At 42.5% G+C, this 26003-nt stretch overlaps 2 protein-coding genes across 3 annotated transcripts; one reads left to right on the top strand and one right to left on the bottom strand.

The window, feature by feature from the left end:
- Nucleotides 1-353: 353 nt before the first annotated feature.
- sart3 (spliceosome associated factor 3, U4/U6 recycling protein) lies at nucleotides 354-11569 on the top strand. 2 transcript variants are annotated; one of them, XM_083979946.1, is made up of 19 exons: nucleotides 354-595; nucleotides 1883-2009; nucleotides 2111-2215; nucleotides 2303-2487; nucleotides 2832-2937; nucleotides 3320-3444; nucleotides 3533-3688; nucleotides 4095-4233; nucleotides 4448-4555; nucleotides 4656-4733; nucleotides 4816-4874; nucleotides 6325-6434; nucleotides 6545-6657; nucleotides 6746-6822; nucleotides 6914-7085; nucleotides 7652-8100; nucleotides 8686-8838; nucleotides 8991-9175; nucleotides 9271-11569. In XM_083979946.1, exons 1-19 carry the CDS (start codon nucleotides 380-382, stop codon nucleotides 9461-9463), a joined length of 2856 nt encoding a protein of 951 aa, XP_083836072.1. In that variant the 5' UTR covers nucleotides 354-379; the 3' UTR covers nucleotides 9464-11569. The 2 variants fall into 2 exon arrangements, with proteins under 2 accessions (XP_083836072.1, XP_083836071.1); XM_083979945.1 differs by having other exon boundaries at nucleotides 7646-8100.
- Nucleotides 11570-11706: 137 nt separating this feature from the next.
- ficd (FIC domain protein adenylyltransferase) lies at nucleotides 11707-14500 on the bottom strand. Its single transcript, XM_083979953.1, has 2 exons — nucleotides 13929-14500; nucleotides 11707-13377 (listed from the first exon to the last, which is right to left on the bottom strand). Exons 1-2 carry the CDS (start codon nucleotides 14197-14199, stop codon nucleotides 12296-12298), a joined length of 1353 nt encoding a protein of 450 aa, XP_083836079.1. The 5' UTR covers nucleotides 14200-14500; the 3' UTR covers nucleotides 11707-12295.
- Between the last annotated feature and the right edge of the window lie 11503 nt (nucleotides 14501-26003).

The raw sequence follows: 26003 nt of genomic DNA, 5'->3' as shown, positions 1-26003 counted from the left end.
GGGGTAGCACTAAATAAGTGGAAAACACTTCCTCCTATTCCTTTTCGGGCTCTTTTGTTATTAGGAATGATGTTGTCTGTGAATTTGTCTGTTCTTTTATTTGGTTTTCATTTCATGGTGCCTTTTTGTCACATCACTTTATATAATAATAAATGAAACGAAGTTACAAAATGTCAATCCATAGACTTTATTTTTTCATTTTTCAAGTACCCCTTGCAGTTACACCAAGCACCACTAGGGGTCCGAGTCCGCCTGGCTGAGAGGCGGTGCTGTAGCGGCTCCTCGGCGGCTTCAGGCAGAGCAGCGCTCCGCTGGCTCCGCCTCTCCCGGAGCAGCCGCGGGCTCGTCAGGTTGTTACCAGGCAGACAGACGATCCAACATGGCAGCGTCAGGCAACGCAGAGCAAACGCAGTTGCAAGACATGGAGGAGGAAGATGCAGGGATGGAGGAGAGAGAGATGGAGTCGGACGGAGAGCAGCAGCAGGACGAGGAGGAGGGCATGGGGGTAGAAAATTCAGACGACGACGAGGAGGAGGAGGACTCGTCTGAAGATGAGAAGGAAAACGAAGCCGAAATCCAGCGTTTGGAGGAGCAGGTAATTAAAGCCAACAACAGCCAAGCCGAGCGTAGTTAACTCAGGTTAGCCGAGGAGCTAATGAGAATGAATGGGCGGCAAACACAGCCCGACTACAACCAGTCTGTAGCTTTCAACCCGCGGGCTGCTCTGTCCCGCTGTCTGTGGGCTCAGAGGAAAGAAGACGTGTAGAAACATTAATTGCTGCCTCTGTTATTATAATAAACAGTTAAAAGGGCGCCGTGTGTGCTCGATAACTACGCCATTCACGTAGCTGTCGTGATTAGCTGTGATGCTAATGGCTTGCTTCTCAGTCCGGTGTCACATGCGTCTCTCTACTTTTCAGTCAGTGTGGCATCGCAGCCTCCAGTGTGGTCAGAGAAGAAGTACACATGTGTAGTAGACACTAGCACACACTGTCCTAGCTTCATGTTTAAGGAGTTGTATCTGTGCCGATTGTTAACGATTCATTACGTATATTAAAGGCTGTTGTTGTCCATGCTTCCACATACAAAATCACGTTACCTGTGTATCACTGTGTGCCATAGTTGAAGGTTTATTAGGACGGTACACCTTGCTCAAACTAATGCAGTTCAACAGTAAAGCTGAGTAGTAAATGCAGCCATTACTAAAGTGTATTATGTTACTATATTCAGGGAGGTATTGATTCAACGTACAGTAATGGTCATTTTGGAGGCTGCAGTTTGTGGTGCTGTTGCATTAAACTGAAAAGTGTCTCTCAATAGTCAGTCTACCTCTTCTGCTATAAATAAAAACATTAGATGCACATCTCAGAATAACAAGGCACAGTTCACCAGCACCAAACTGCTGCCAAATGACAAGAATGAAAGAGTTTAGACAAAGAACCTCAAACAATTATAACTAAATTAAGGGCTCCTACTAACAGTTGTTTTCATCCTTGATTTATTTTCTCTTAGAAAATAATATTATTCCAATACGCTTGTTTTGTGCAATAAACTATAAGTAACACAAATGAACCCTTTACGTAAATTGAAGAAGCACACCAAATCCTCAAAATTTGAATGTTGAAACAGGACTATCCCATTAAACTGCATACTAATTATGATTAAAGTATTGAATTTGCTCAAAATCTGTAAACAAACTGCTGCCTAAATAGTTGGGTTATAAAATTACTGTATTTATTAAGAGTGCTGCAATCGAATTATAGTTTTAATTCAATATATTCAAGTTAGGCAGTGAAAATAAATCACAGCTAAGTACAGCAGAAGCTCAAGTATTTCATTGCATTAACACATCACCCCCTTTCATCTTTGTGTGGTTTTTCAGCTGTCAATCAATGCGTTCGACTACAACTGCCATGTGGATCTCATCAAACTCCTGAAACAAGAGGGAGAGCTTTCCCGACTGCGAAAGGCGAGGCAGAAGATGAGTGAACTTTTCCCTCTCACTGAAGGTCGGTATATGTCTGATATATTGATTGGGGTCAATAACATAGACCCAAAGTAGCCCTGCATTATTTGTGAAACTGAAACCTGGTTTTGTTTAATCCTGCAGAGATCTGGCTGGATTGGCTCAAGGATGAGATCCGCTTGACAGAGGAGGAGCCAAACCGGGAGAAAGTATATGAACTTTTTGAGAAAGCTATAAAAGACTACATCTGTGAGTACATCACACTATTGTTACAGCCTTTAATTTGACATTAAGTTATTTCATAATCTTAATATTTAACTGTGCCTTTATGTCCAGGTCCAGATATCTGGCTCGAATATGCTCAGTATTCAATTGGCGGCATGGGCTCACCAGGTGGGATAGAGAAAGTGCGATCCATCTTTGAAAGAGCTGTGACGGCTGTGGGGCTTCACATGACCAAGGGACAGACAGTGTGGGAGGCGTACAGAGAGTTTGAGAACGCCATCCTGTCCACAGTACAGGTTTGTGTTTCCATCAGTAGAACAGATCTCAGAAGTGGTGGTGACACATACACTCTGAATTTGTTTGATGATGTTTGTACGTGAAAGAAGGATTTTAATTTTATTGAGCTAGTCTAAAAAAATATAATATAATTTAAGACACCACTGTTTAAGAGACTTACTTTTGTCCTGCAGAAGTAGTATGGTCCAGGTAATTGCAGTCTCTTTTCTCTTTTTGTCCGTGCATTTGATGTGATAATCCACTGCTGCAATTCAAAATGAAATTACTTGAATCCCTTTGATTGGAGACTAAATGGGCTTTTGCTAAATTTTGACACAGTTTTCTCTGCTGCCTTTCCTCTCAGCCTCCTCCTGGCAGGATTCCCAGTCGCGAGGAGCAGGAGCTGCTGAACACTCAGCTTGAGCGAATCCATACACTGTTTCGCCGCCAGCTGGCCGTCCCCTTAATGGGTAAGCATGACGCCTCTTCTGTCCAGACGGGTTGCTGTAAAGTGGGCATGATTCCTGCTGTGAGGGCCGTGTGTCATGGCCAAGGGCCACCCTGAAAAACTGTGAATTACCTCATTTAAAAAGTGATAAGTGAAAAGAGGCAGTGATGTGACGTGGCCTTTGAAATACCGATACACGATTAGAGAGAGAACTCCTCCTTAGGCTTTGACCATGGTTTCAGTTTGCTAAAATATGGAGCAGAGCTTAGGTAGCAAACATGTACTTAAAACTGATACTTTTCAGTGTTACTCCTTCACATAAATATGGTGTGTGTATCTGTGTTAATGATGCTGACAAAGGGAAAAGCACCTTTCAAATTGTGTTGTGTTTGGTTTCCTTATAGACATGCAAGCCACCTATGCAGAATACGAGGAGTGGTCTGAGCATGGGGTCCGCGATACGGTCGTACATCAGTACAAAAAGGCTACACAGCAGATGGAGAAGTGCAAAGGTTTTGAAGAGGCACTGGTAACTACAATTCTGTCTGAACATAATATGTTGCATCTGTTGCATTATTTGCCCTGTCTAACATCTGCATGCTGTTGTCTCGCTGCAGCTGGTGGCGGAGCCTCCGAAGCTGGCCGAGTATCAGACCTACATCGACTTTGAACTAAAGGAGGGCGACCCAGCTCGGATCCAGATAACCTATGAGCGAACCCTGGCTGAGAACTGCCTGGTACCAGACATGTGGGCAAAATACACAACCTATCTTGTGAGTACCGGTCAGTGATTGGTGTGGTGCTGGCTCCCGGTGAGACTGTGATGTTTGCTGTGTAGGGTTTGAGCTGTTTTCACACACCATTACCTCCCAGTCAGACTGATCTTGTTTGGCACCTGAAACTTGCCAATTTCATTGTCTGCCAGCAAGAGCAACACAGCCATGATCAAAAGTGTTGCAGCTTGTGTTGAGCTTATCTCGCTAAATTACAGCCAAAGATTGTTTCTGATGCCTTAAACACTAAACTTGGACACAATCTTCAATTTACATATAAGAATGATTATCTTTTTTTCTCATCTGCAAAGGGTAAAGCAGTGAAATTCAAGTTGTTGTTGTTTTTACTGGATTGGATTTCCTTGTGGCCACAGTGTTAAGTGTAGAGTCTCTCTGGGCTCTGTAGGATCGTCAGCTGAAGATCAAAGATTTGGTTCTTCCCATTCATGAACGTGCTGTGAGGAACTGCCCGTGGACCATGGGTCTGTGGAAGAGCTACGTGTTAGCTCTGGAGAGGCACGGAGCCGATCACCAGGTGGTCTCAGGTAACAAGCAGAGTGCAGCAGGAAGCCATACAGATCACGACTCGGTTGCTGTTTCCATGTATTTAGTGTATGTATGTACAATTTAAGTGTTGGAGAGTCGTACCTAGCTTCAATATGTTTTTAAATGATAGCACAGTCACAGGGAAATAATCCTTTTAGACGTATGTTGGAACTCGTTTTCTAATATTACACCATTCCTGTTCCCTCCTCACAGATGTGTTTGAGAAGGCGCTGAATGCAGGTTTCATTCAAGCTACAGATTATGTGGAGATTTGGCAGGCATACCTCGACTACCTGAGGAGACGTGTGGATTTCAGTAAAGGTGATTAGCAGTTTGTGAGCAGCCGTGTGTCAAACAATAATAATAAAAAAAAAACCTAACTCAAATAGTTTTTTGTAATGTTTCTTTCTTTTTTCAACAGAATCAAGTAAAGAGTTAGAAGAGCTGAGAGGAACCTTCTCTCGATCTCTAGACTACATGAAACAAGATGTGGAAGAAAGTAAGTGGGTTTCACTGAGGTTTGTTTTCCTGCTGTGCTCGTTCTGGTTTTCATGTGATTCACTGCTGCTGTGGCTTTGCAGGATTTGGTGAAAGTGGAGATCCATCTTGTATCATCATGCAGGTCTGGGCAAGAATAGAGGTAAGCATTGTTACTATGACGACCATTTTCAAGAGCGGGACCTCTGTTATGATCAGTTGTGTTAACCCTGTATTAAATTGGGTTTTAGTGTGTGTGTTCTTTTCACTTATTGACGTTATTAATGGATTAGTTTTGTGCATTTTTAAGTTATATTGTGTAAACACTTCAGTGAGTACAAATACTATGCAGGGCTTAAAGTATTCCGGCCCCGTGCCGGATCTCCGGCGTTTGAAAATTTCAGAAAAAAAAAAAAAACACACACAATATTTGGCTGCACACAGAGAAGTTCATGGCTGGAGAGGACGGAGGACAAAGACAAAGCTAAATGTGTCGTATGCAAGACAACCCTGGCCTGCCTGCACGTACTGTATGAGCCTGGTGACGTGACTCAGTCACTCGCTGGAGGCAGTGATACGCCAGGTAGCGTCGGGTCTCTTGCCGCTGTTGACGTCGGCACAAACGAACCTGGTGGTCCGAGCGGACGTAACGGCGCGCATTCGATTTCGTTTTTTTTTTTTTTTCTCCGTGCATGTCCGCAGCGCAACGCTGCACGGACGTGCCCCTCCCCCCCCCACGCCCCATAACAGAGGAAACGGGCCCTTGAATGGCTGGTCCAGACCCCTAGATTTAAAATATGAGATTTGTTTTTGCTCCCCACTAGACCAGTTGAGTTCAGTTAATACACTTCAGCCATGCCTTGTTGCTTTACAATTGTAAGGCAACAAAGCTATTAGGACCCTCAGTCAATACTCAATGTGCTTTTTTTTTTTTTTTTTTTTTTTTTTTAAATCTGAAACAAATTTTCCCTTCATGTTCTTCTCAGAGTACACCAGAATGCTTCAATGTGTTAAAATCACATTTCATTTATTTTCTTGGGGGGAATGACCATTGTTGTGAGGTCAGACACACCTGGATTTATCAGTTTGTCTGTATGTAATAATGAAGCTGGCTTGAGCTCAGGAAGTAGTGGAAAAAGGATAAAGCCCATTGTCATTAGATCTATTTTTTCCACTTTTTTTTTTTTTTTTTTTTTTTACATAGTTTTCATACATTTCATGCATATATTGATGTTTTAGAGGTCTTGTAATGTCATGGAAACTTGTTGCCAAGTCATGGGAAAGTCATGGAAATTTGTTGGTTAAAATGTGTATGAACCCTGTGTACATTACCAAGCACAATGCCAAAAAGTTGTTTTCTAAATTGCCTATAATGTGTAGGCTATGCGTCGGCTCCACTGCACCCCCGCTCCTAGGAAAAAAGTTCAGGCTCAGGATTTTTTTTTACTTTAAGCCCTGACTATGACATATTTACTCTAAATTGTCATTTACCTGCTAATCTCAATGCATGTTTTAAATTCTAATAGGAACAAACACAACACTGCCACATGTGCAATATGGAAACAAGATGCACAACTGAACATTTCATAATTCTCCTTTCCTTCTGCTCCCAGGCTCTCCACTGCAAGAACATACAAAAAGCCAGAGAACTGTGGGACAGCATCATGACAAAAGGCAATGCCAAATATGCCAACATGTGGCTGGAGTACTATAACCTTGAAAGGTCTGTCAGTGCACATCTGAGGAGAAAGAGGTTGTTGAAATCTGGTGACTAATCATTTAACCAAAATGTGTCTTTTTTTTTTCTTTTTCTTTTTTTTACTTTAACTGCAGGTCTTACGGAGACCCTGTTCACTGCCGGAAAGCTCTTCACAGAGCGGTTCAGTGCACGTCAGACTACCCAGAGCATGTGTGTGAAGTCCTGCTCACCTTCGAGAGGGTAGAAGGTGAGCCCCAAAATGAAAATGAAGCAAAAGGTATAGATTTGATTATCACAAATGACAATGTGTCTACATTTGGTGTCCACACATGCAGGTTCTCTGGAGGACTGGGATGTGGCAGTGCTGAAGACGGAGACCCGGCTGAACAGGGTTAATGAGCAACGAGCAAAGGTGAGCACATACGTCATACCAGCACTGCACTGTGGGGCAGTATCCTTCAGCTGCTCTCGGCTAATGTTACCATGTTGTGCCCATCTGTTAGGCGGCTGTGAAGGAGGCCAACCTGGCTCGCCAAGAGGAGGACAGAGCTGAGCAGCGGCGGAAAGCCAAGTCAGACAAGAAAACTCAGAAGAAGGTCCAGAAGGGAACCCGATTCGGCGAGAAGAGGAAAGCGGAGCAGGATGATGATCAGGACGAATGGAATGAAGACTCTGGTAAGATACACTACTTGGTGTGAATGTTATAACTTAAAGGGATAGTTCAACATTTTGGCAAATTGGCCCATTGCCATAATCCCTATAGTTTTAGGAGTAGGTTCGTTACTTTTAATTGTCGGTGCAAGCTATATTTAGAACGGCGGAGCCGAGCCGTGAGCTGCTCAGAGCTACACTACGGAGGCTAATGGGATTTCTTGGTTTCCCTCATCAAACTCATCAAAATAGACAATCCAGCAACTCCACGTTCCGTTATTATCTCATAGCGTGGTGAATGTGCAGGTCACAACTTGTCCACGAGAGTGTTTTGGAGTTGTTGGATTGTGTATTTGATGAGTTTGATGAGGGAAACCAAGAAATCCTATTAGCCTCCGTAGTGTAGCTCTGAGCAGCTCCCGACTTTCTAAAAATAGCTTGCACTGACAATTAAAGGTAACGAACCTACTCCAAGAACCATAGGGATTATGGCAATGGGCCAATTTGCCAAAATGTTGAACTATCGCTTTGACTTTTCAGTCCAATGTTATTCATGTTCCTAATCTTTTATTTCTCTGTGACAGAACAAGCCCCTAAAAGGCACAGAGGAAACGGGGACCAAAGCACAGAGGACATGGAGACGGAGACAGGACTCTTTGGGAGAAACGCTCCCCCCGGCTTTAAACCTGCGCCACCTGGTGCTAAAAAAGTCCAGCACGGCGCAGCGGCGGCGGCCCAAAGGCAGGTCGAGGACAAGCCAGAGCTTCGAAACGACAACAGCAGTGTGTTCATCAGCAACCTGGCGTACACCATGGAGGAGCCAGAGGCAAAGCTCAAGCCGCTGTTTGAGAAATGTGGTCCCATCAAACAGATTCGCCCGGTGTTCGGCACCAAAGGAACCTTCAAAGGCTACTGCTACATACAGTTTGAATCCCAGGTGTCGGTCCCCGAAGCCCTGAAGCTGGACAGACTGGAGGTGGAGGGCAGGCCCATGTTTGTGTCGCCTTGTGTGGATAAAAACAAAAACCCTGACTTTAAGGTAAATATGACCGTGAGGGGACTCATCTGGTTTTCATGACAGGGGATCAAACAGTCTTAAAAAAACACTCAATGAGTTTTCTTAAAAAAAGAAATTAGACAGTACTAAATAATCTTTCATTTACAAATTTTACCTTGAAAGTAATAAGGGTTTAACCCCTTTGGGAATTAGTGGGTGTGGCCTATCACGTGTGTTTATAACTGAAGCTTGACTGAACTCACTGGAGACATCCTGTGCTCTTTCACGCACATACAGAGTTTTGTTCACATTTGATGAAGGTAGAACAAATGTTTTTGAGTTCACAGTCACTGGAACACAGCTTGGTCTCTGTACTGAACACAAGTGACCTGCACATTTAATTGAATTAATTATTTCTAAGTGGTTAATCTGTCACTTTTATGCCACTTATCAGGGTCAGGTCATACAATGCAATTGCAACAATTACCGAAAATTTTACTAATCTCTAAATCTAGGCAGTATCACCCCAACTGTATTTCCAGCGTGACTGTACAAATTAAATTGGATTCTTTGTGACATTAAAAAGGAGAATGTGACATACCGTATATTCACATATTGTCTCCGTAGGTGTTCAAATACAACACAGCAATGGAGAAACACAAAATCTTCATTTCCGGGCTGCCGTTCTCGTGCACTAAGGAGCAACTGGAGGAAATCTGCAAAAGTCATGGCACCATCAAAGAAGTTCGTCTGGTCACGTATCGCTCAGGAAAACCCAAGGTGAGGCGTGAAGTGAAGGACAGAGTACAGATGTTTGGCTAAAAATGGAGTTCTTGATGAAGCTAAAAAGTGACCACCCTCGACCATGCAGATGCTTAGTGCGGTCTGAGTGAGGAGTTAACTGTTGGCTCTCCTGCTGTGTGTCTCCGCAGGGTCTGGCATATGTTGAGTTTGCAAATGAAATCGAGGCATCTCAGGCGGTTCTGAAAATGGACAGTACTGAAGTGGAGGGTAACAAAATCTCTGTTGCTATAAGTAACCCCCCTCGCAGAAACATGATGGACAAACCTGGTTCCAGTAGACACACGGACTTGATGCCTCGACAGGTTTTTGGAGCGTAAGTTTACGTCTCTTCTGCTGTTGTGAAAGTCTGCCATTCTCACACGTTCACAGAAGCAGATACAGAGCTGTTCTCTCTCTCTCTTTTCCCAGGAGAGGAAGAGGACGCACCCAGCTGTCGCTGCTCCCTCGTTCCCTCCACCGACAAAGCGAGGCCACCAGCAAGGTCGAGAACGGGACGGCGGCCGAGCGAGCGCCGGCAGCAGCCAGCGCGTCGGCGAACGCAGCCTCAGAGACGAAACCCTTGTCAAACTCAGACTTTGCCCGGATGCTTCTCAATAAGTGAGAAGATGAGCAAGAGAGTTTTTGAACGCCTTCACACTGAAAGCCATCTTGTGTCCTTACAAATTAGTGTTGGTGATTTTTTTTTTTCCATAATTGGTTTCCTGACTTCCCTTTAATCTCATTGTTTGTTCATGTTTATCATCCGTTCTGCGAGATTGCCTTAATCGCCAAGCTCCTGCCCTCCATCACAAACCCCACTGAGACTTTTCACCAGTGTGACAGATTGTTTTTGTTGGATGTGTTTGAAGGTGGCTGGCAGGCTATTTTATAAGAGAAAAGTGTATCATATTTGTGTGTAAATATACTGTGTTTAAATTGTAAGCCTTATGTGCAAGGTGTCTTCTTTTGTTGTGAAATGTGAAGGGGACCTGACAGAAGCATATGAGAGAGTATTTTTTTAAATATTCAAAACAACAAAACTTGAGAATGTTGTTTAAAAAAAAAAAAGGTAATATGCAAAGGTTTGACAGTACAGATGTGTAACATAGTTGCTGTGTGTACATAAGTTGGACGTGCTACAGTGATTTAAAGACATATTCTCCAGATGTTTTTAGGAAACCTATGACTTTTTTTGTGTAACTTATTTTCACCTCTGAGGAGGAGGACACAGCTAACAAGACTAGCAAAGTTTTTTGTGACTCTATACTACAGCTTAATCATTATTTTTTTTGTTTAGCATAATATCATCTCTGAGTTACCATCTGCTAGTAATCATCAATATTGTGATGCTAAGAGAACCCGACAGGCTCCAGCAAATTAGTATTAGTGAACTGGCTTTATCTTGGCCTCAAGACAAGTTGTTACAGTATGACAACTGTCCTCATGTCACACTGCTAACACATGATATTGCTATTAGTATATACAAACTATATTTTCTCATGAATTATCTGTTTGCATACTTTACTTCCATCACTGATAATGTGGCCTGTCTGTTCAGGGTACAAACATCCATCATCCAGTCACTGTAGTTGTTACAGTACGTATATACATCAGTCTGATGTGTATGTTGGGAATGAAATCGAGCTACAGTGAGAAATGAACCGTACTCCCTTCATCTCATTTGCTATTCCAGATGTGCACATTAATAGCACATTAAAAGTTAATGATTCAGATTGAATGTAGTCTGATGAGCTGCTTTGGTGGCTGGACACATCCCAGACTAAACATAATGTTCTTTTAGTTTGGTTTACATAAAGTGGCTAATCGTCACAACAAGATCTGCAATGAGCAGGTGATTAACTGAAAATAAATTGGTAACTGTTTTGATAATGAACCCTTTTAAATCCATATTTATGGAAATTTTCAACAGTATTTGATTTTGGGTTTTACTTTTCTTACATTATGGTGAATTGAACGATAAGGGACAATTGATGAGACAAAGAAAGACAATTGATGACATGTCACAAACTTTTCACAGTTTTCATGTTTTGTAGACAAAACACTTAACTGAGAATATAACAAGATTCATATATAATAAGGATTGCTTGCAGCCCTGCGACCGTTCATTGGTATAAGAGAACACATGAAGTAGTTTTAGATGTTAAACAGTTAGATCATATCCTTAAATATTAGTAAGTACACGTGGACAGTAGTCGTACAGTTTTATAAATGTGGTTTGGAGCTGGTTTTCTTCATGGGTTCATTAAGATGACCTCACAGTCTGTATGAAGCTGGTGTCAGATGAGCTGCGATGAAGAGACTTCTGCTTTCATCTCCATGTTATTTAGGTCTGCAGCTCCTTTCTACACGAGAAGAGAATCTATGCAGTTTCCCATTTCTGTTTTTCCTCTGTTAGGAGTCAACCATTTGTCCAGCAGTCTGCTTGCCCTGTTTGGATAGTGAAGAGTGTGTATGTAATGTTCAGTCTGTTGATTTCAAAAAGGTCACCATAGTTTGTAATAAATACAAATCTAAGTTTAAAAACAGATGGAATACAAGCTATATGTATTGCTCTCACCAAAGTGGCCTAATGTTAAAATTAAAAATTAAAAAAATAAATATGTTGGTCTTTAGAATTCACCCTCGACCTTACCCAAGGTGAGGTGAGTGCATTGCTGTTGTTTTGTATGATTTATATAGTCAATGTTTTGAATAGGTGAATAATAAATGGCTATTTTTCTGTTCAATCACTGTATTTATTTTCCTGTTTGTTTCATTCACCCCTGTGTTTTGGGTCATGTAGGAAAAAAAGAAAAATTAAAACAAGTTGTGTCATGTTTTTTTTTCTGCTCTAAAATTTGTTTTAATTAAGATGTATAAATCATCTTTGATCCCAGTATGACACTCACAGCGTTGTTCATTCTGAAAGTTTATAATCTGAAGACATTATGAAAGTTCAGACAACAATTGCATCTTAAAATAAAATAAATATTCAAACAAAGTGCTTTCAGCATTATGAGACATGGTGAACTAAATGTTCACTGACTGTATATATCTTAAGTGGAAATTACTAAAGCATCTCAAGTCAAACGACATAAAGCTTTGTTTCCTCATCAAATCACCAGTAGTCAAACCTTCCGATTGGATTCTAATGATAACCAAAAAGATTTTAAATCCCATGGGAACACTGTTACTTATTAAAAGTGGGGAAGAAAATGTTTCTTTTCATTGTGCAGGAAAATGATTTGTATAAAAAACAAACAAACCATAAATGCAGAAAAAAAAATCCATTCAACATCCTGCAGCAGCTTCAAGGAATTCAGCAGGACAGAGCTGAGACTGAGGCACAGGGACAGTGAGGTGGAACAAGGCAACACATGTCACGATTGTTATTTTCATTAGATTGTTATTTATCAATAATTGGAACCTATGTCTGCATGCTGGCGTCTCTGGCTCAGTTCTGGATGGGGATGGTCTGCTTGCAGTCGGGACAGGCCTGGTCGTCCCTGGTTCCCGGCAGTCCCACGGCGTGCTCTGTCGTAGAAATCAACAGTGTGTCCAATGTTATCTCAGTACACTTGGCTATGAAGCGAATGAAAGGCCTCACGTCGCCCTCGTTAGCCGTGTCCAGAGCTGCGTAGTATTCGGCCCTTTGCTCTTTGCGGATGGTGATGGGTGGGTATCGCGCCTGCATGAGCACGAGGTTCATCAGCAGGCGCGACGTGCGTCCGTTGCCGTCTACGAACGGGTGCACGTACACCAGTTTGTAGTGGGCGAGAGCCGAGTACTCGACAGGGTGCAGCTGCAGGGCCTCTTCAGAGTTGAGCCACTGAACCAGCTCCTGCATGTGTCTCTGCAGGTCCTGGGGGTGCGGCGGGATGTGGTGGCCCACGAACACCTGGTTGGTGCGCAGCCGCCCTCCTTCCACGGGGTCCACGTAGCCGAGCACCCGTCTGTGAATCTCCAGGATGTCGCCCACCGCCATAGCTCCTGATCTGGACAACAGGGTGGTGTTGATGTACTTCATGGCCGCGTCGACCCCGATGGCCTCGTTCTGCTCCTGCAGGCTCTTCCCAGCGACGGCGTAGCGTGTCTCGATGATGTGGCGGATTTCAGACAGAGTGAGGGTACTGCCTTCGATGGCCACCGTGTGGTAGATGTGGTGGTAGTAGGTCTCCTCCATCACTCGGCGGAGCGCCGAGTTACCTTTAGGAATGGACATGAGCCTGCGCACTTTACTGTCAATGATGCTAAAGTAACGCTGGTCAATCTCTTCGACCAAGGGCAGGGTTCGGTCTCGGCTGACCAGAGCCCGCTCGTTACACGGGGAGATGGCCAAGGCCTTGGTGTACAGGTGGTCTGCCTGGACCACGTCCTTGTCCTCCTCCAGAATGGTCCCCAGCTCTGTCAAGGCATCCACAAAATCAGGGTTCATGCTCAGTGCATGCACCAGCAGCTTGTGAGCCTTTCCTCTCTTCCCCAGCTTCTTCATTTCCAGAGCCTGCTGCAGCGCCGCCTTGGCCTCCAGCTCCATCTCTGCAAACAGAGCGTGAGAGACACTGTCAACAACAGCAGGTGAAACAAACAGACAACAGAGCACAGCAGTGTTGGATATAAGTATAATATCCAGAGGATCATTTTCCAGCAGTGATCAAATAACCTGTTGTTTAGAAAACTGATATTCATCATAACGTATTATATGACATTACAATGGTGAACATTAGGTAATGGGTACAGTGCCACACACTACACATCTGAGCTATGGAAGCACTGGTACAAACACCTTTCAAGTGTGAATTGTTAGACTACCTACCTACCTACCTACCTACCTACCTACATAACAGATGATAGGAGTGCAACATGATACCTATTTACTTGTTTCTGATTTAGCTCATAAAATATAACATTGCATGAAAATGATCATAACAGGAAACCGTGGCTTTGGGAATTTGTAGGCCCAAATCGTCATATTTAATTAACCTGAGAACTTTAAATGTTGGGATGTTGCCCTTGAGACAACATAACATATGGTACCTGGTTGAGCTGTGAAGGCAGTGGATCAGTAGGCTACATCTGCTCTGGATTACCTTTGCTCGGCTTGGACCTGTGAGGCAGCAGGTCAAGGGCCGTGAAGGAGACGGTGAGGCTGGTGGACTGCACCGCCGGAGGCTGCTGCGCGCTGCCCCACAGATGACAGCGGAGCTGGGCGATGCCCTTCAGGGCGGCGCAGCACTCGTTTTCCACCCCAACCAGGGGCATCAGGAGGACCACCAGAGAGCCGACCAGGACACACAGCAGCGGGCCCCATCCTCCCAGGACTCGGCCACTGGTGTAACGCCACACCGTCACAGCAGCCATGATGCTCCCAGATTAAATCGTCCATCCTCCGTCGTCGACACGGTGGCCCATGTAGGCTGTACCCACACCGGCTAGGAGGGCCGGCGGCCGGCGGGCAGGACGGAGAGCGCGGCCAACATGACAGCGGAGAGTCGGAGACACCGCGGGGGGTTTCAGCTCAGGTCTCCACCTCCAACAGCTCGTCTGTCGTCCCTGTGTGCGACTCTAAACTGGAAACAAACACTAAACTCACCGCTACTTCACTCAAACATCGACTTCGTGTCGGCGTCAGCTCCGTTGTGTACAAAATATACACATCATCTCCTCGGGCTGACATGTGAAGAATCTCGAACGCCATTGGTCAGAATGTTAATAAAGGACGGCGCTGATTGGCTGAAAACACAGCAATACAGCAGATGGTTCGTAACCGTCTCTGATTGGATAAAGCATGGGACATTTTGCCCAAAGTTTAGTCTTTCAGGAAATATAACGCACTATCCCACAGAGCAGTAACTTGGTGGAATACAATCTATGGGTACAATACAATCTATCAATCCCTTATTGAACATCTGTATCATTTTAGATTATAGATTATTTTATAATTTTTTTTCAACTGATATAACTCATACAACCACAGAGTTATGATAACTAAATCTATTTCTCACAAACAGGTGGTGCAAATACTCATGAAACCTGGATGCTCTGATATTTTGGGACTGATATGTCATTTTTTGACTGAAGACAAGCAGAAAGTACTAGCTACAGAAAAAATTCACCTGGATGTTATTGCCTAGCAATGTGTGTGTTTAATTTCACGTAATTTGCATGAAGGAACAGAAGATAAAGTTGTTGTTTTTTGACAAAATTGAATCAATTGCTCAGTAGTTCTTTTTTATTTTTATTTTTATTTTTTTTAAATTATGCAGCTACTAACACCAAGATCTTCAGTTTACCACTTGTTCCTCCTCTACCACTTTAGAGGGAACAGAAGAGGGCAGTATTGCTCCGTTATGCAAATATCACTGTCATGGTGCAGCATATCCACTGAAGACCCCAGTAGCCATTTGACCTCCCAGTCATTACAATGAAGATTATAATGAAGTTTTGAATGCAGTAAAAATGAATCAGTATTTGGATGAAGCACGATTAAGAAATGCCTCTTGCCTTTTGTTTCCTCTCTTTCATGTACCATTTTCTAATCTTTCAGTTCTATTTATATCTGTGTTTAATGTCCTTGATGTTCAGTTTTTGTTAGGCTTTATGGATTTTTCAAAGGCTTCTATTTCTATCTTTTTTTATATGTGTAATCTATGTCTAGTGTTGTGAGACTGCCTTGATAGAAATCACCACCAGCTGTGAACAGCCTGTGTTGATGAGGGCTGATTTGTGGCTGTGAGCCAAAGCCAACAGTGTTAGGCATTAGGCTGTGGCTCTGCAGTAACACGCTGTCCTCACAGACTCTGCAGGGAAGTTATGAATGAACAACCACGTAGATGACTGTGTGAGCAGTTTAGAGATTCAGTGGGTCTGTCTGAAATTTGGGCTTTTGCATTTGTCTGTGTTGCACACTGTGCACTATGTGAGACCTGGAGCTGCACACTAACATCATTTACCACCACAGAGTCCCTCTGTGCTGCACTGACCCACAGCAGTTTCACCTTGGAGGATAATGGAGCAGCCTGTTTGAATGTACTTGAGCTGCATTATTTCTTTATTTCTGTTATTTGCCCTCTGTCACACGCAAATCTCAGAGCAATGCAAAGGCTCTAGCAAATTATATAGAAAAAAAAAGAAAGATAGATAGATAGAAAAAAACCTTGAGGGAATATTTAATCAACATGCCACTAATGATTAACTGTGATGGGTGGAAAGACGGCTGCAGCCTGTGGGACACTAGCTCTGCATTTTGTGTGTTGCTCAAATCAGACTTGGTGCTGTATAATTTCTTTGCCACTGAATCACAATCTTTTTACCTTCATTACTTTTTGGCTTGGAAGCAGCTTTCTCTGTGTCATGTATGAAACCAGGCCTTCAGCTGGTTGCAGTTGGAAGATAGAAGGCAAAGACTTCACAGGTTTTTATTTTCACATGAAGAGATCCTTTAATTTATTGTTCTCTTCACAGCAAAAATGAAAGTGATAATCTTAAGACCTACACATTATATAAGATGTTGTTGATTATTATTGCATGCAAAAATCTGATGAATTATGCACTATGAACAACACGTATATGCTCCATGAGCTACATGTAGCCACATACAAGGTGACCAAAGCTCTGTTGATTATTTTCCTAATTTAAATTGAAAGGACTCTCAGAGAGTTTAAACAAATGAAATACTTGCAAATGTTGATAAAACTAACCCAAAACATTACAGTGATAACATTTCTAGTTTGTCTGCAGTGATCTGCACTGAAAACAATGCATCTGTATGAGCTAACATCAAAATCTGTAATGTAGATGAAATGGTTAGAGAGTATCACTTTAGTATCATTACTTTAGCTATCCTTTTTATCTAAAATGACAGAAAAGTAACATATTTTTGATCATAATCAAACCTCCGGAGGCAGCAGAGAGTATGACACCAGTGGGCGTCTCAAAGCCTTCCTGGGTTTCCTTAGATCAGGCTTTTGGATCTTTTTGATTTTTTTCCCCTCAAGTTTTCTTGAAAAAGTCAAAACCTGCCATTTAGCTTAATAAGGTTTTCTGAGAAGCTAACCTTGTAATTGTGATAGTGTCTTCAAAGAGAATCCCCATCCTTCCTTTTTTTTTTTTTTTTTTTTACTGTAATGCTGTTCTCGAGGAATTAGCTAGGTGTTTTCTTCTGTAAATTGAGGTTTTTAACAGAATGAGCAGATGCTGAACTAACATGAGGCACCAACTTTCCTCCTCTCTTGGATCCTGTTTTTTTGGCTGCTGCCCAATTATTTACAATCCAAATAAGCATTAAATCATTGACATCTTGGCCACTTCTTCATTTCCACAACAGTTGAATTTAGGTCCTATTTTAGTGGAAAAGCAAAGTCTAATATGGCAGAGAGAGCAACTGATCAAGGAGAAATGATGGCATGAAATGAATGGCCCTCTGGTCATACTGTGGACTAATTCTATGCCCATCTGGCATATGCTCACATGAGCTAAAACCCCCTCAGCTGTGGAAACAGATAAAACAGCACGGGACTGCAGTTAAAATTACTAATGAGCCATTAAACGCCCCACATCACTTTGGGATTATCATCAGAATGGAACCGTTTCATGAAAAGTTAGGTGTCTTCCTTATCTTCAATGCATGCCTTCACTATTGCCTTTATCTCCTGTATCAGTGCTGTTAAATGACTGTGATGCATGGGACATGATTTACAAGCTTTCTCATTAACCTGTGTATTAAAACTTCACTGAATATTTAGCAGATTTTATCGCTACATGCATCAGCATGACCCTCACACCAGCTGACATGTAAACGTGAAGCACATTCAAGATGACCTGTCAAAGTCTATTTTTAAAAATAACACCCTGTCTTTTCACTACTTGCTGGAACTCTGCTTCAAGAGGTAGAAAATCCATCTGCCCACCTGGAGAAAAAAAACCGCGACCTGTCAGGGCAGGAAATAAATCCCTCTGATACAGACGCTTCGCCGCCTCCCCTACCGGCTCTCCTCTCTCCAGCCTCTGTGGAGCCGTCAGTCTGCTTGCCTTTCTGTCTGAGAAGGGGCTTTGTTCTGGGTGACAGAGCTGGGTGTCAGCGATAGAGAATCACGTTAAACAGTCAAAGGGAGAGGGATGGTGGCTCTCTTTCCACTCTCTGAGTATGGATGGCTCAGAAAGCAAGGATGAGGGTGGGCATAAAATGGATGACAGAGTGAAGGAGAGCTGCACTGGGAGCAACAACTGTCAGCATCCAAAATACCTATCTAAATGGAGGGTTTGCTCCAAAATGCAAGATCCACACACCACTCCATGGGGAGACTGACAAATGCTGCTAACCCAACGACTGTGGTGGTCAGGATGTCTTGTTTTTCCCTGGTGACAGAGGGCAGAGTGTTGCTTTTGTTTGGCCAGACGCTCCTCTGTGAAATCAGACGAGATAAAATACACCTGCAACAAAATAACTATAGGTTAAAAAGTCTCTAAACTGTGTGACAACAACAATAATCTGATGTTTCCACCACACGTCTCCCTTTGACCCAGCCGCCCGGTGAGTCTCAGTGTGTTGCTGACGCTCCCCCCAAGCTGCCTCTGCTGGAAGGAGCTCAGAGCAGGTTGGAGGAAAGTGAAGACATGTGGCACACCTGTGGCGACATCCCCGGGTGTCAAGCAGGTAATTACTGGAGCTCTGTCCCTGCAGTCCTCTCTGCACTGAGAAAGGGACCACTGTCCACAACAATGTCATACTCGGATGATTAAATTCTGCTCCTGATGAAGGCCTGAAACAGGTGATGATGTTTTGTTTTTGTTTTTTGCTTTTTTTTTGTTGCTTTTTTTCGTGTTTGTAATGTGCAGTAGAGGCTATAATGAACAAAAACAGTTGCAATGTAACTATCACATTCAAAATACATACAACACCAACATTAAATACAACCAGCAAAAACATACAAATAAAATGTATCTTCTAGTGCACAGAAATTGTAAATAATACAACTGTTATTAATTTATTGTGGAGGCTTCTCTTCCACCAAGTGTAGTCCCATACAGATGCCCTCTATAATGGCCAAATATGTACTTACTATAATCCAAACACTCATCTTCAAATATAACATCACCCCTGAGAAGCAAAATCCCCTCCACATTAAAGCTGTACTCTAAAATCATAGAATCATTTAGTTTCTTTCTTTCTTTCTTTCTTTCTTTCTTTCTTTCTTTCTTTCTTTCTTTCTTTCTTTCTTTCATTTCTTCATTACATACATTGTAATGATCAGCACTTTATTCTGACATCTGACTCCTTGTCATTAATTTCTTCTTCCCCGTTTTTTACTGTAACACAGCAAATTATAGAGGTGGTTCAGGCAGACAACTCACATGAAAGTAGGCCTATCCCAGATGCTACTATTCAACACACCCTTAAGTTTGTATGTTTAATCTGTTCATTCTCCACCCATTCATTCTTCTTCATCTCTGCTGCAAACACTGTGAACACTTGCTGCTACTGCTTCTGTTACTCATCTGGCATTTTTTCTAAATAAGCTGTCCAACCAACAATCTGCCTGACGCACGTTCTTCATGAAGATGTAGCTGAGTCGCCTGATTGAACTTAAATCTCACTGAGGAAATAAACTGTTGCAATACATAAACCAAATGAATGACTGATGATTTATGTTATTCAATGAATGGCTGTGCAGTAAAAACAGAAACAGAGAGGGAGGTTGTGTGAATGCTTTTTTGCTGCAGAATAGCATTGAATAGTAGCCTAGAAATCTAGACGCACCCTAGCGGCAGCAAATATTTGCTCCGTAGGTGTACATTTTAATGATATAGTCTGGCTTGTCAGGCTAATTGAATAGCATATGATTTATTAAATTCAAGATCCTATCTGTCTGTTCTCTTTTTGGGTTGTCACGGCCCCCTAAAGAGAAACATTTAATACCAAAACATGGTTAATGAAGCCAGGTTTTTGCATGTGATGTTTGGTTTTGGTAATAGACTTGATGTGTTCAGCACTGTCCTCAGATGTAGCACACAAAGTCAGATTAGACATTGTCCCTCAGGTCCTGTGTCCTTGTCAGGTCCTGCAGGCCTGTCACCCACCGCAGGGTCTCAGCGGCACCAACAGGTGAGTAGATGATCCGCTGGAAAGACAGGAAACAGACATAATTAGCTCTCCACTGAGGGGCAGCCATTACCAGAGACCTCCCTGAGGCGCTTCTTGCTGTTTCATTTATTATCTCACTTCCACACTGGCCTGTGCTGTTCAGAGGAGTGGGTGTGTGAGCCACTAGCTCTGTCAGACGTACCAATTCCAGCACTAACAGGCACATCTTACAACACACGGTGATGACTTAGCAACCGTGGGCGGCTCATTATTTTCTTCACCCACCAAGAGATGACTGGCTGGTGACTTTGTTTGGTTTCTTTGGTAACGTACAAGGTTGTATGAAATAAAATATTGCTCCTTGTAACATGATTAAATGCAATACTACTCCTGGATGACAGTGTCTGCTTGTGCGTCCTGACCTCCCTGTAGCTGTTTTGTAACTCGTTTCTGAGACTTTGCAAAATTACTGATTGTGTCACGGAAAACTAATCACACTGTCTGAGTACAAAAGCTCTCACAGACACAGCTCCTGTTTGGATGCCTTTGAAATGGGCCTGTCAACAGTCAGTTATGTGCAGTATGTTAGTGTTTCCAAGCGATGTTTCAGTGATAACCCCAAACTAAAATGCATAATGATGATTTAAATACATATCAGCAAGGTAGGAAAGGTGTGAACTAGCAACATCAGTGTTTCTTGGACCCATGTTTTTGGCAGGCTGGCTGCAAGGCTCTGTCAGTCAGTCCAGCACTTTGCACCAGAGTAAAACAACTCACACAGATTTGCCTGAAATTTGTCCAGACATTCGTAGTCTTCAGAAGATGAATGCTAATTAGTTTGATTGTCCCCTGACTTTTCAGTGGGGGTGTATGTTTGTCCCCAAAGTCCTACCTTAAAGCAGAAGTAAGCGATCCGGTCATTTTGGCTAATTTCTTGTCAGTCGATGGAGTTAGCAGTCCCCGCCCTCGTCCCTACGTCACCACATTCACGCGCATCCCTTGGCTGCACACACAGAGAGGACCGCCCCTTTATGCCGTTCTCTCTCCTCACTGGATAAAGGATACAAGGAAAGTTTTCTCCTCGGCTTACAGCAGAGCAGAGTGACTGACAGACCCGTGTTTCGGACCAAACACTCTATATAAGTGATTGCTGTCGGAAGATATAACTATTTAAAGGGATAGTTCAACATTTTGGCAAATTGGCCCATTGCCATAATCGCTATAGTCATAGCAGTAGGTTCATTACCTTTATTTGTCGGTGTAAGCTATTTTTAGAACGGAGGAGCGGAGTGGCAGGCTGCTCAGAGCTACGCTATGGAGGCTAAAGGAATTTCTTGGTTTCCCTCACCAAACTCATCAAATACAAAATCCCAAAACTCCAAAACGCTGTCGTGGACAAGAAGTGACCTGCAAAATCACCACGCTATGAGATAATAATGGAACGTTACGAAATGGAGCCGTTTTCGAGGTATATACAGGCTAAATACAGAGTCTGCTTGCCGAAAAACTGTCACTGAACGCAACGCGCATCAGCGGTTTTGCATGAATTTCCCTCTAAAACAACTCTGTCTCGTAATGTTCCATTATTATCTCATAGCGTAGTGATTGTGCAGCTCACAACTTGTCCACGACAGCCTTTTGGAGTTGTTGAGTTGTGTATTTGATGAGTTTGATGAGGAAAACCAAGAAAATAGCCCTGAGCAGCCTGCCGCTCCGCTCCTCCGTTCTAAAAATAGCTTACACCGACAATTAAAGGTAACGAACCTACTGCTATGACTATAGCGATTATGGCAATGGGCCAATTTGCCAAAATGTTGAACTATCCCTTTAAGACTTATATTAACACAAATATTCCGCTTACTTCTGCTTTAAGGTCACCAGTTCAATATTCTGTTAACAACACTGTTCTGGTCACATTTGACCTGTTTCCAAAACAAAATATTCAATAAATATCAATCGTTTTCTCAACAAACTTGATCCTAACTTCTGTCTGTCTTGACCAGCCCAGTCAATGGTCATCGAGACGGCTTACTTTCTTAACCTTAACCCCAATAAGCTGATAAATTCTCTCAAGTGTAGGTCTATTACACTGAGAGTCACACAGCAGTGCTGGTTCCCACCAGCCCATGTCACATCGAGCAAATACGAAGCAGGGGAACTTTTCTTTTCTTTTCATGTCCCTAATTTGTGCTATAGAGTTAGAGATCACAGGACACTGGGACAGCAGACAGGGAATCTAGGACCCCCCCCCCCAGTTTTAATTTTTACCCGCGTCATACATCTTCCTCATCTTAATTTTCTACGGTAATTTGCTATTGGTAAGCTAATATGATGATGACTATGGCAAACATAAATGTCAGCATCATGTAGACATTGTGGACTCTTATTGCAAGTAAATCACTTTTGCTTTTGCCTTTTTCAGAAGATCTGAAAGTGAAATTCAGCTGCTTCAGTCTGAATTCAGTCTATTCATCTGAAAGACAGGTGAGAGCACCAGATGTAAAAAGCTCTCATTTGAAAACTTCCCATGACAGAGATCAGTGTTGCTGGCAGGTGGTTGGCTATTTGTGCTCCAGAGGCATCCTGCGCCAGCATGTCTAATTAATCATTGTGGGGGCCCATATGGTAATCATACAGGGATCCCATCTGGAGGTTGACTTCAACATGTTAAATAAAAACAAATAGCCAGCGGCAACTTCCTCTCTGTCCCTTCCCTCCAGCTTTGTATTTACATGTCAGCGTCTGCCAGAGCTCTCACAGTCCTGCACACTTCAGAAGACACAGACAGAGGCGTGGAACCAGCTGAGAGCGAAGGAAAGTTTCTCTCTCATCAAAACTTTCCCCCTGACATTTTTATTCTAAACATATTATCATTTGAAATTGTTGTTATTATGTCACAGATGGACTGATTATCATCTAACTAATATTTGAGAGCCACAAATGTTGTGACACAAATCCCATGATCATGAGCCGAGGTCAGTTTTAAGGATTAGAGTTGTTAATTGACTTTTTCAGTGGGATCTGTCTTATCACTCTTACAGGATTTAAAGTTAAAATTGTCACACTGATCATGGAAAAAAAATTCTCACATTGAACGGCCTCAGGACAAAAGTCCTCACACTGAACGGCATCAGTAACTAAGTTGTCACACTGATCATGGGGAAAAAATTGTCACACTGAACGGCATCACCACAAAAGTTGATATTCACAGATTCGGACTTCCAGGATCAATAACTAGTTATTAGGAAGTCCAAATAACTAGTTATTGATCCCGGAAGTCCAAATCTTCGAATATCAACTTTTGTGGTGATGCCGTTCAGTGTGACAATTTTTTCCCCATGATCAGTGTGACAACTTAGTTACTGATGCCGTTCAGTGTGACAAGTTTTTTTTCTTAGGCCCTGTTTGGTGCGAGTGTGACAGAGGTTTTCCAGAGACCTTATACCTTTTCATCTGAGGTCTGATGTTGAAGCCTGATCCTGAGGATGTCCTAAAATGTACACTGTACTACACACTTCAGAAGAAACAGAGGCGTGGAACCACCTGAGAGCGAAGGAACGTTTTTCATCTCATTAAAACTTTCCCCCTGACATTTTTATTCTAAACATAGGCCTACTATCATTTGAAATTGTTGTTATTATGTCACAGATGGACTGATTATCATCTAACTAATATTTGAGAGCCACATGTTGTGATACTGTAATTACACACAGAAATCCCATGATCATGAGCCGAGGTCAGTTTGAGGATTAGAGTTGTTAATTGACTTTTTCAGTGCCATAGGATCTGTCTGATCACTCTAACAGGATTTGGTTAAAAGCGCCACAGATGATCACATAAAACCACAGATTCTAGATTATTTATGATATTTCTGCTCTATCCTATTAGTTTGATTTTTTTTTTCATATAAAAGCTTTATTTTCAAATAAATGCTTCAATGCAGAATATTTTATAATCTGAAATAATAATGATAATAGTAAATGTTTAGGAAAGGCAAAGTGTATCTTTTGAATGTACTATGACATGGTACAAACACATTCACAGGGTAATCTTTTCCACAGTGAGTGAGATGCCAAGAGTGTAAAATTAACATATTCATTGGATGCATTAGTCAGTCCTCCTTTTCTAGACATCTGTTTTCACTGTGTACATACAAAGATGACACAAAATACGGTACTCTACTTTATAACAAGGAGGCAGATACCCTCCTGTCTGCGCCTTATTTTATAAAGGGAGTGTTGTTTGTCATTTCTGGTGTGCTGATTAACGTTTTAAAAACCAAACCTATTTTTAGGCCTTTTCTCGGGTTAAAAAGGTCAATGGCACCAAGTCAATGAGAAAAGCAGAAACAGCTTCTCTGCGGCCATTCAAGTGTTTTGTTCTCAGCTACTTCTGCACCACACCTGCAGAAGAGCTGGCCCCTGAAATGGGGGGTGCAGGTGGCGGTTGGTGCAGAGAGATGGAGCTCCGGTGGATCTATGGAAACACAGAGAGCGTGCGAGACACCAAGGCCAAACTAGAAAGTGCAACAGATAATGATGCCACTCCTGACAGCTAAGATCCGGAAACTAAGGCCACTACTATTCACAAAGGCACCAACACTGGACAATAGAATGAGTCTTGGTTCCTGCTGCAGCATTGGGATACTAGTCAGAATAGAGAGCCTAAACAACATGAATGCGTGGATTCATCCCGCCATGTATCAGTGGTTCAGGCTGCTGGTTTGGGCTCCTTCGTACCAACTGGGTATCATTTAGACACCACAGCCTACCAGAGCATTGTTGCTGACCAGGTCCATGCCTTTATGTCCACAATATACCCATCCTCTCACAGCTACTTGACATGACACAAGATTCAAGTCTTCTCAAACTCTTCTAATATGATCTAGAGTCACCAGATCCCAGTCCAATAGAGCATAGTGGCAGATTTGCATCATGAGTGTTAAACCAACAAATCTGCAGCAACAGTGGTATACTAAATGTATATTAGTTGTGTTTACATGATGCTGATTCCACTAGGAGTAACTGTATGAGTGTGTGGTTATGTAGGACAGTAAGACATGTTGGGCTAAGATACAATAACAGGAAGGCGTGGGAAAGTGAATTACAAGGAAACTGGAAGTCCCTGCCTTATGCTTTGGGAGAGTGCAGCGGAAACCTTTGATGAGGGTATAAATACAAGTGGGGGTTCAGCTTCTTTGCAAATAAACATCTTTTGAATCCACAGGCTGCAGACTCAGTCTCATCCGCTGACAAATGCTATCATGTTAAATGGACCAAAACCTCTGAGGAATGGTTCCAGCCCTTCGATGAATCTATGCCACGATGAATTACGGCAGCTCTGACGGCTAGACGGGGTCCAGTGTGGTACTGCAAAGGTGTACTACCAGAGAATGTGGCCGGTGAGTGCATAATATATGTGTGTGGAGTTTTGTATATCTGCTGTCAGAGTTAACATTAACAAAATGCTGATAATCTGCAATCCCTGCCTGGAATATAAATTTGTCTATGACCGTAAGATTGCTTAAAAATCCATTTGGTGTAAGGACAGCATGATGATATTAATGCTTAATGTTTAGTTTTGCAGCTGTTTGATCATAAACTACACAAATCATAGAATATGTTATAAATGTAGTGGCACTAGAGAAAAGGAGGATGGGTTTTCACTAAAGATATTCATCCTGGAACAATGACTGCCTTTATGAATTGCAGTTCATTCAGCAGTTATTGATACAGTATATTTTCGCCTAATTTGGTCCACTGTTTGACCAACTGCAGCAACACTATGCCCAGAATCACATCACAAGCAAAGCTAAAAAATAATCCTATTGCCACTGGCTTTTTTCCTATAGCAGGGGGAAGCCAAAGTTGCCACAACTCTAGAGGATGACATTTTTCCACTCAGCATCAAACTACTGGCCTATTTTAAAGAGGCTCAATGACAGTCAGTGCTGCTCATGTCACACTGAGAGTCAATTGATTCTGCGGTCAGTACTAAACTGGCAATCACTGACTGAAGGTGAAGGTGAGTCTGACATGAGAGCAGTAAATATTCAAATTTATCTTGACATTTGTTTATTGCC

Source organism: Trachurus trachurus, assembly GCF_905171665.1.
Source record: "Trachurus trachurus genome assembly, chromosome: 9".
NCBI lineage: Eukaryota > Metazoa > Chordata > Actinopteri > Carangiformes > Carangidae > Trachurus > Trachurus trachurus.
Note: the sequence above shows the minus strand (reverse complement) of the source record. Positions and strands in the feature narration are given on the sequence as shown.

Bases quoted from the DNA above. Each gene is read 5' to 3' on its own strand.
- sart3 (XM_083979945.1), top strand. From the start codon at position 380: ATGGCAGCGTCAGGCAACGCAGAGCAAACGCAGTTGCAAGACATGGAG. The intron at 2,216-2,302 runs GTGAGTACATCA...CTTTATGTCCAG, and splicing joins AGCTATAAAAGACTACATCT to GTCCAGATATCTGGCTCGAA. The intron at 4,234-4,447 runs GTAACAAGCAGA...CCCTCCTCACAG, and splicing joins CGATCACCAGGTGGTCTCAG to ATGTGTTTGAGAAGGCGCTG.
- ficd (XM_083979953.1), bottom strand. From the start codon at position 14,199: ATGGCTGCTGTGACGGTGTGGCGTTACACCAGTGGCCGAGTCCTGGGA. The intron at 13,378-13,928 runs GTAATCCAGAGC...CTCTGTTTGCAG, and splicing joins CAGGTCCAAGCCGAGCAAAG to AGATGGAGCTGGAGGCCAAG.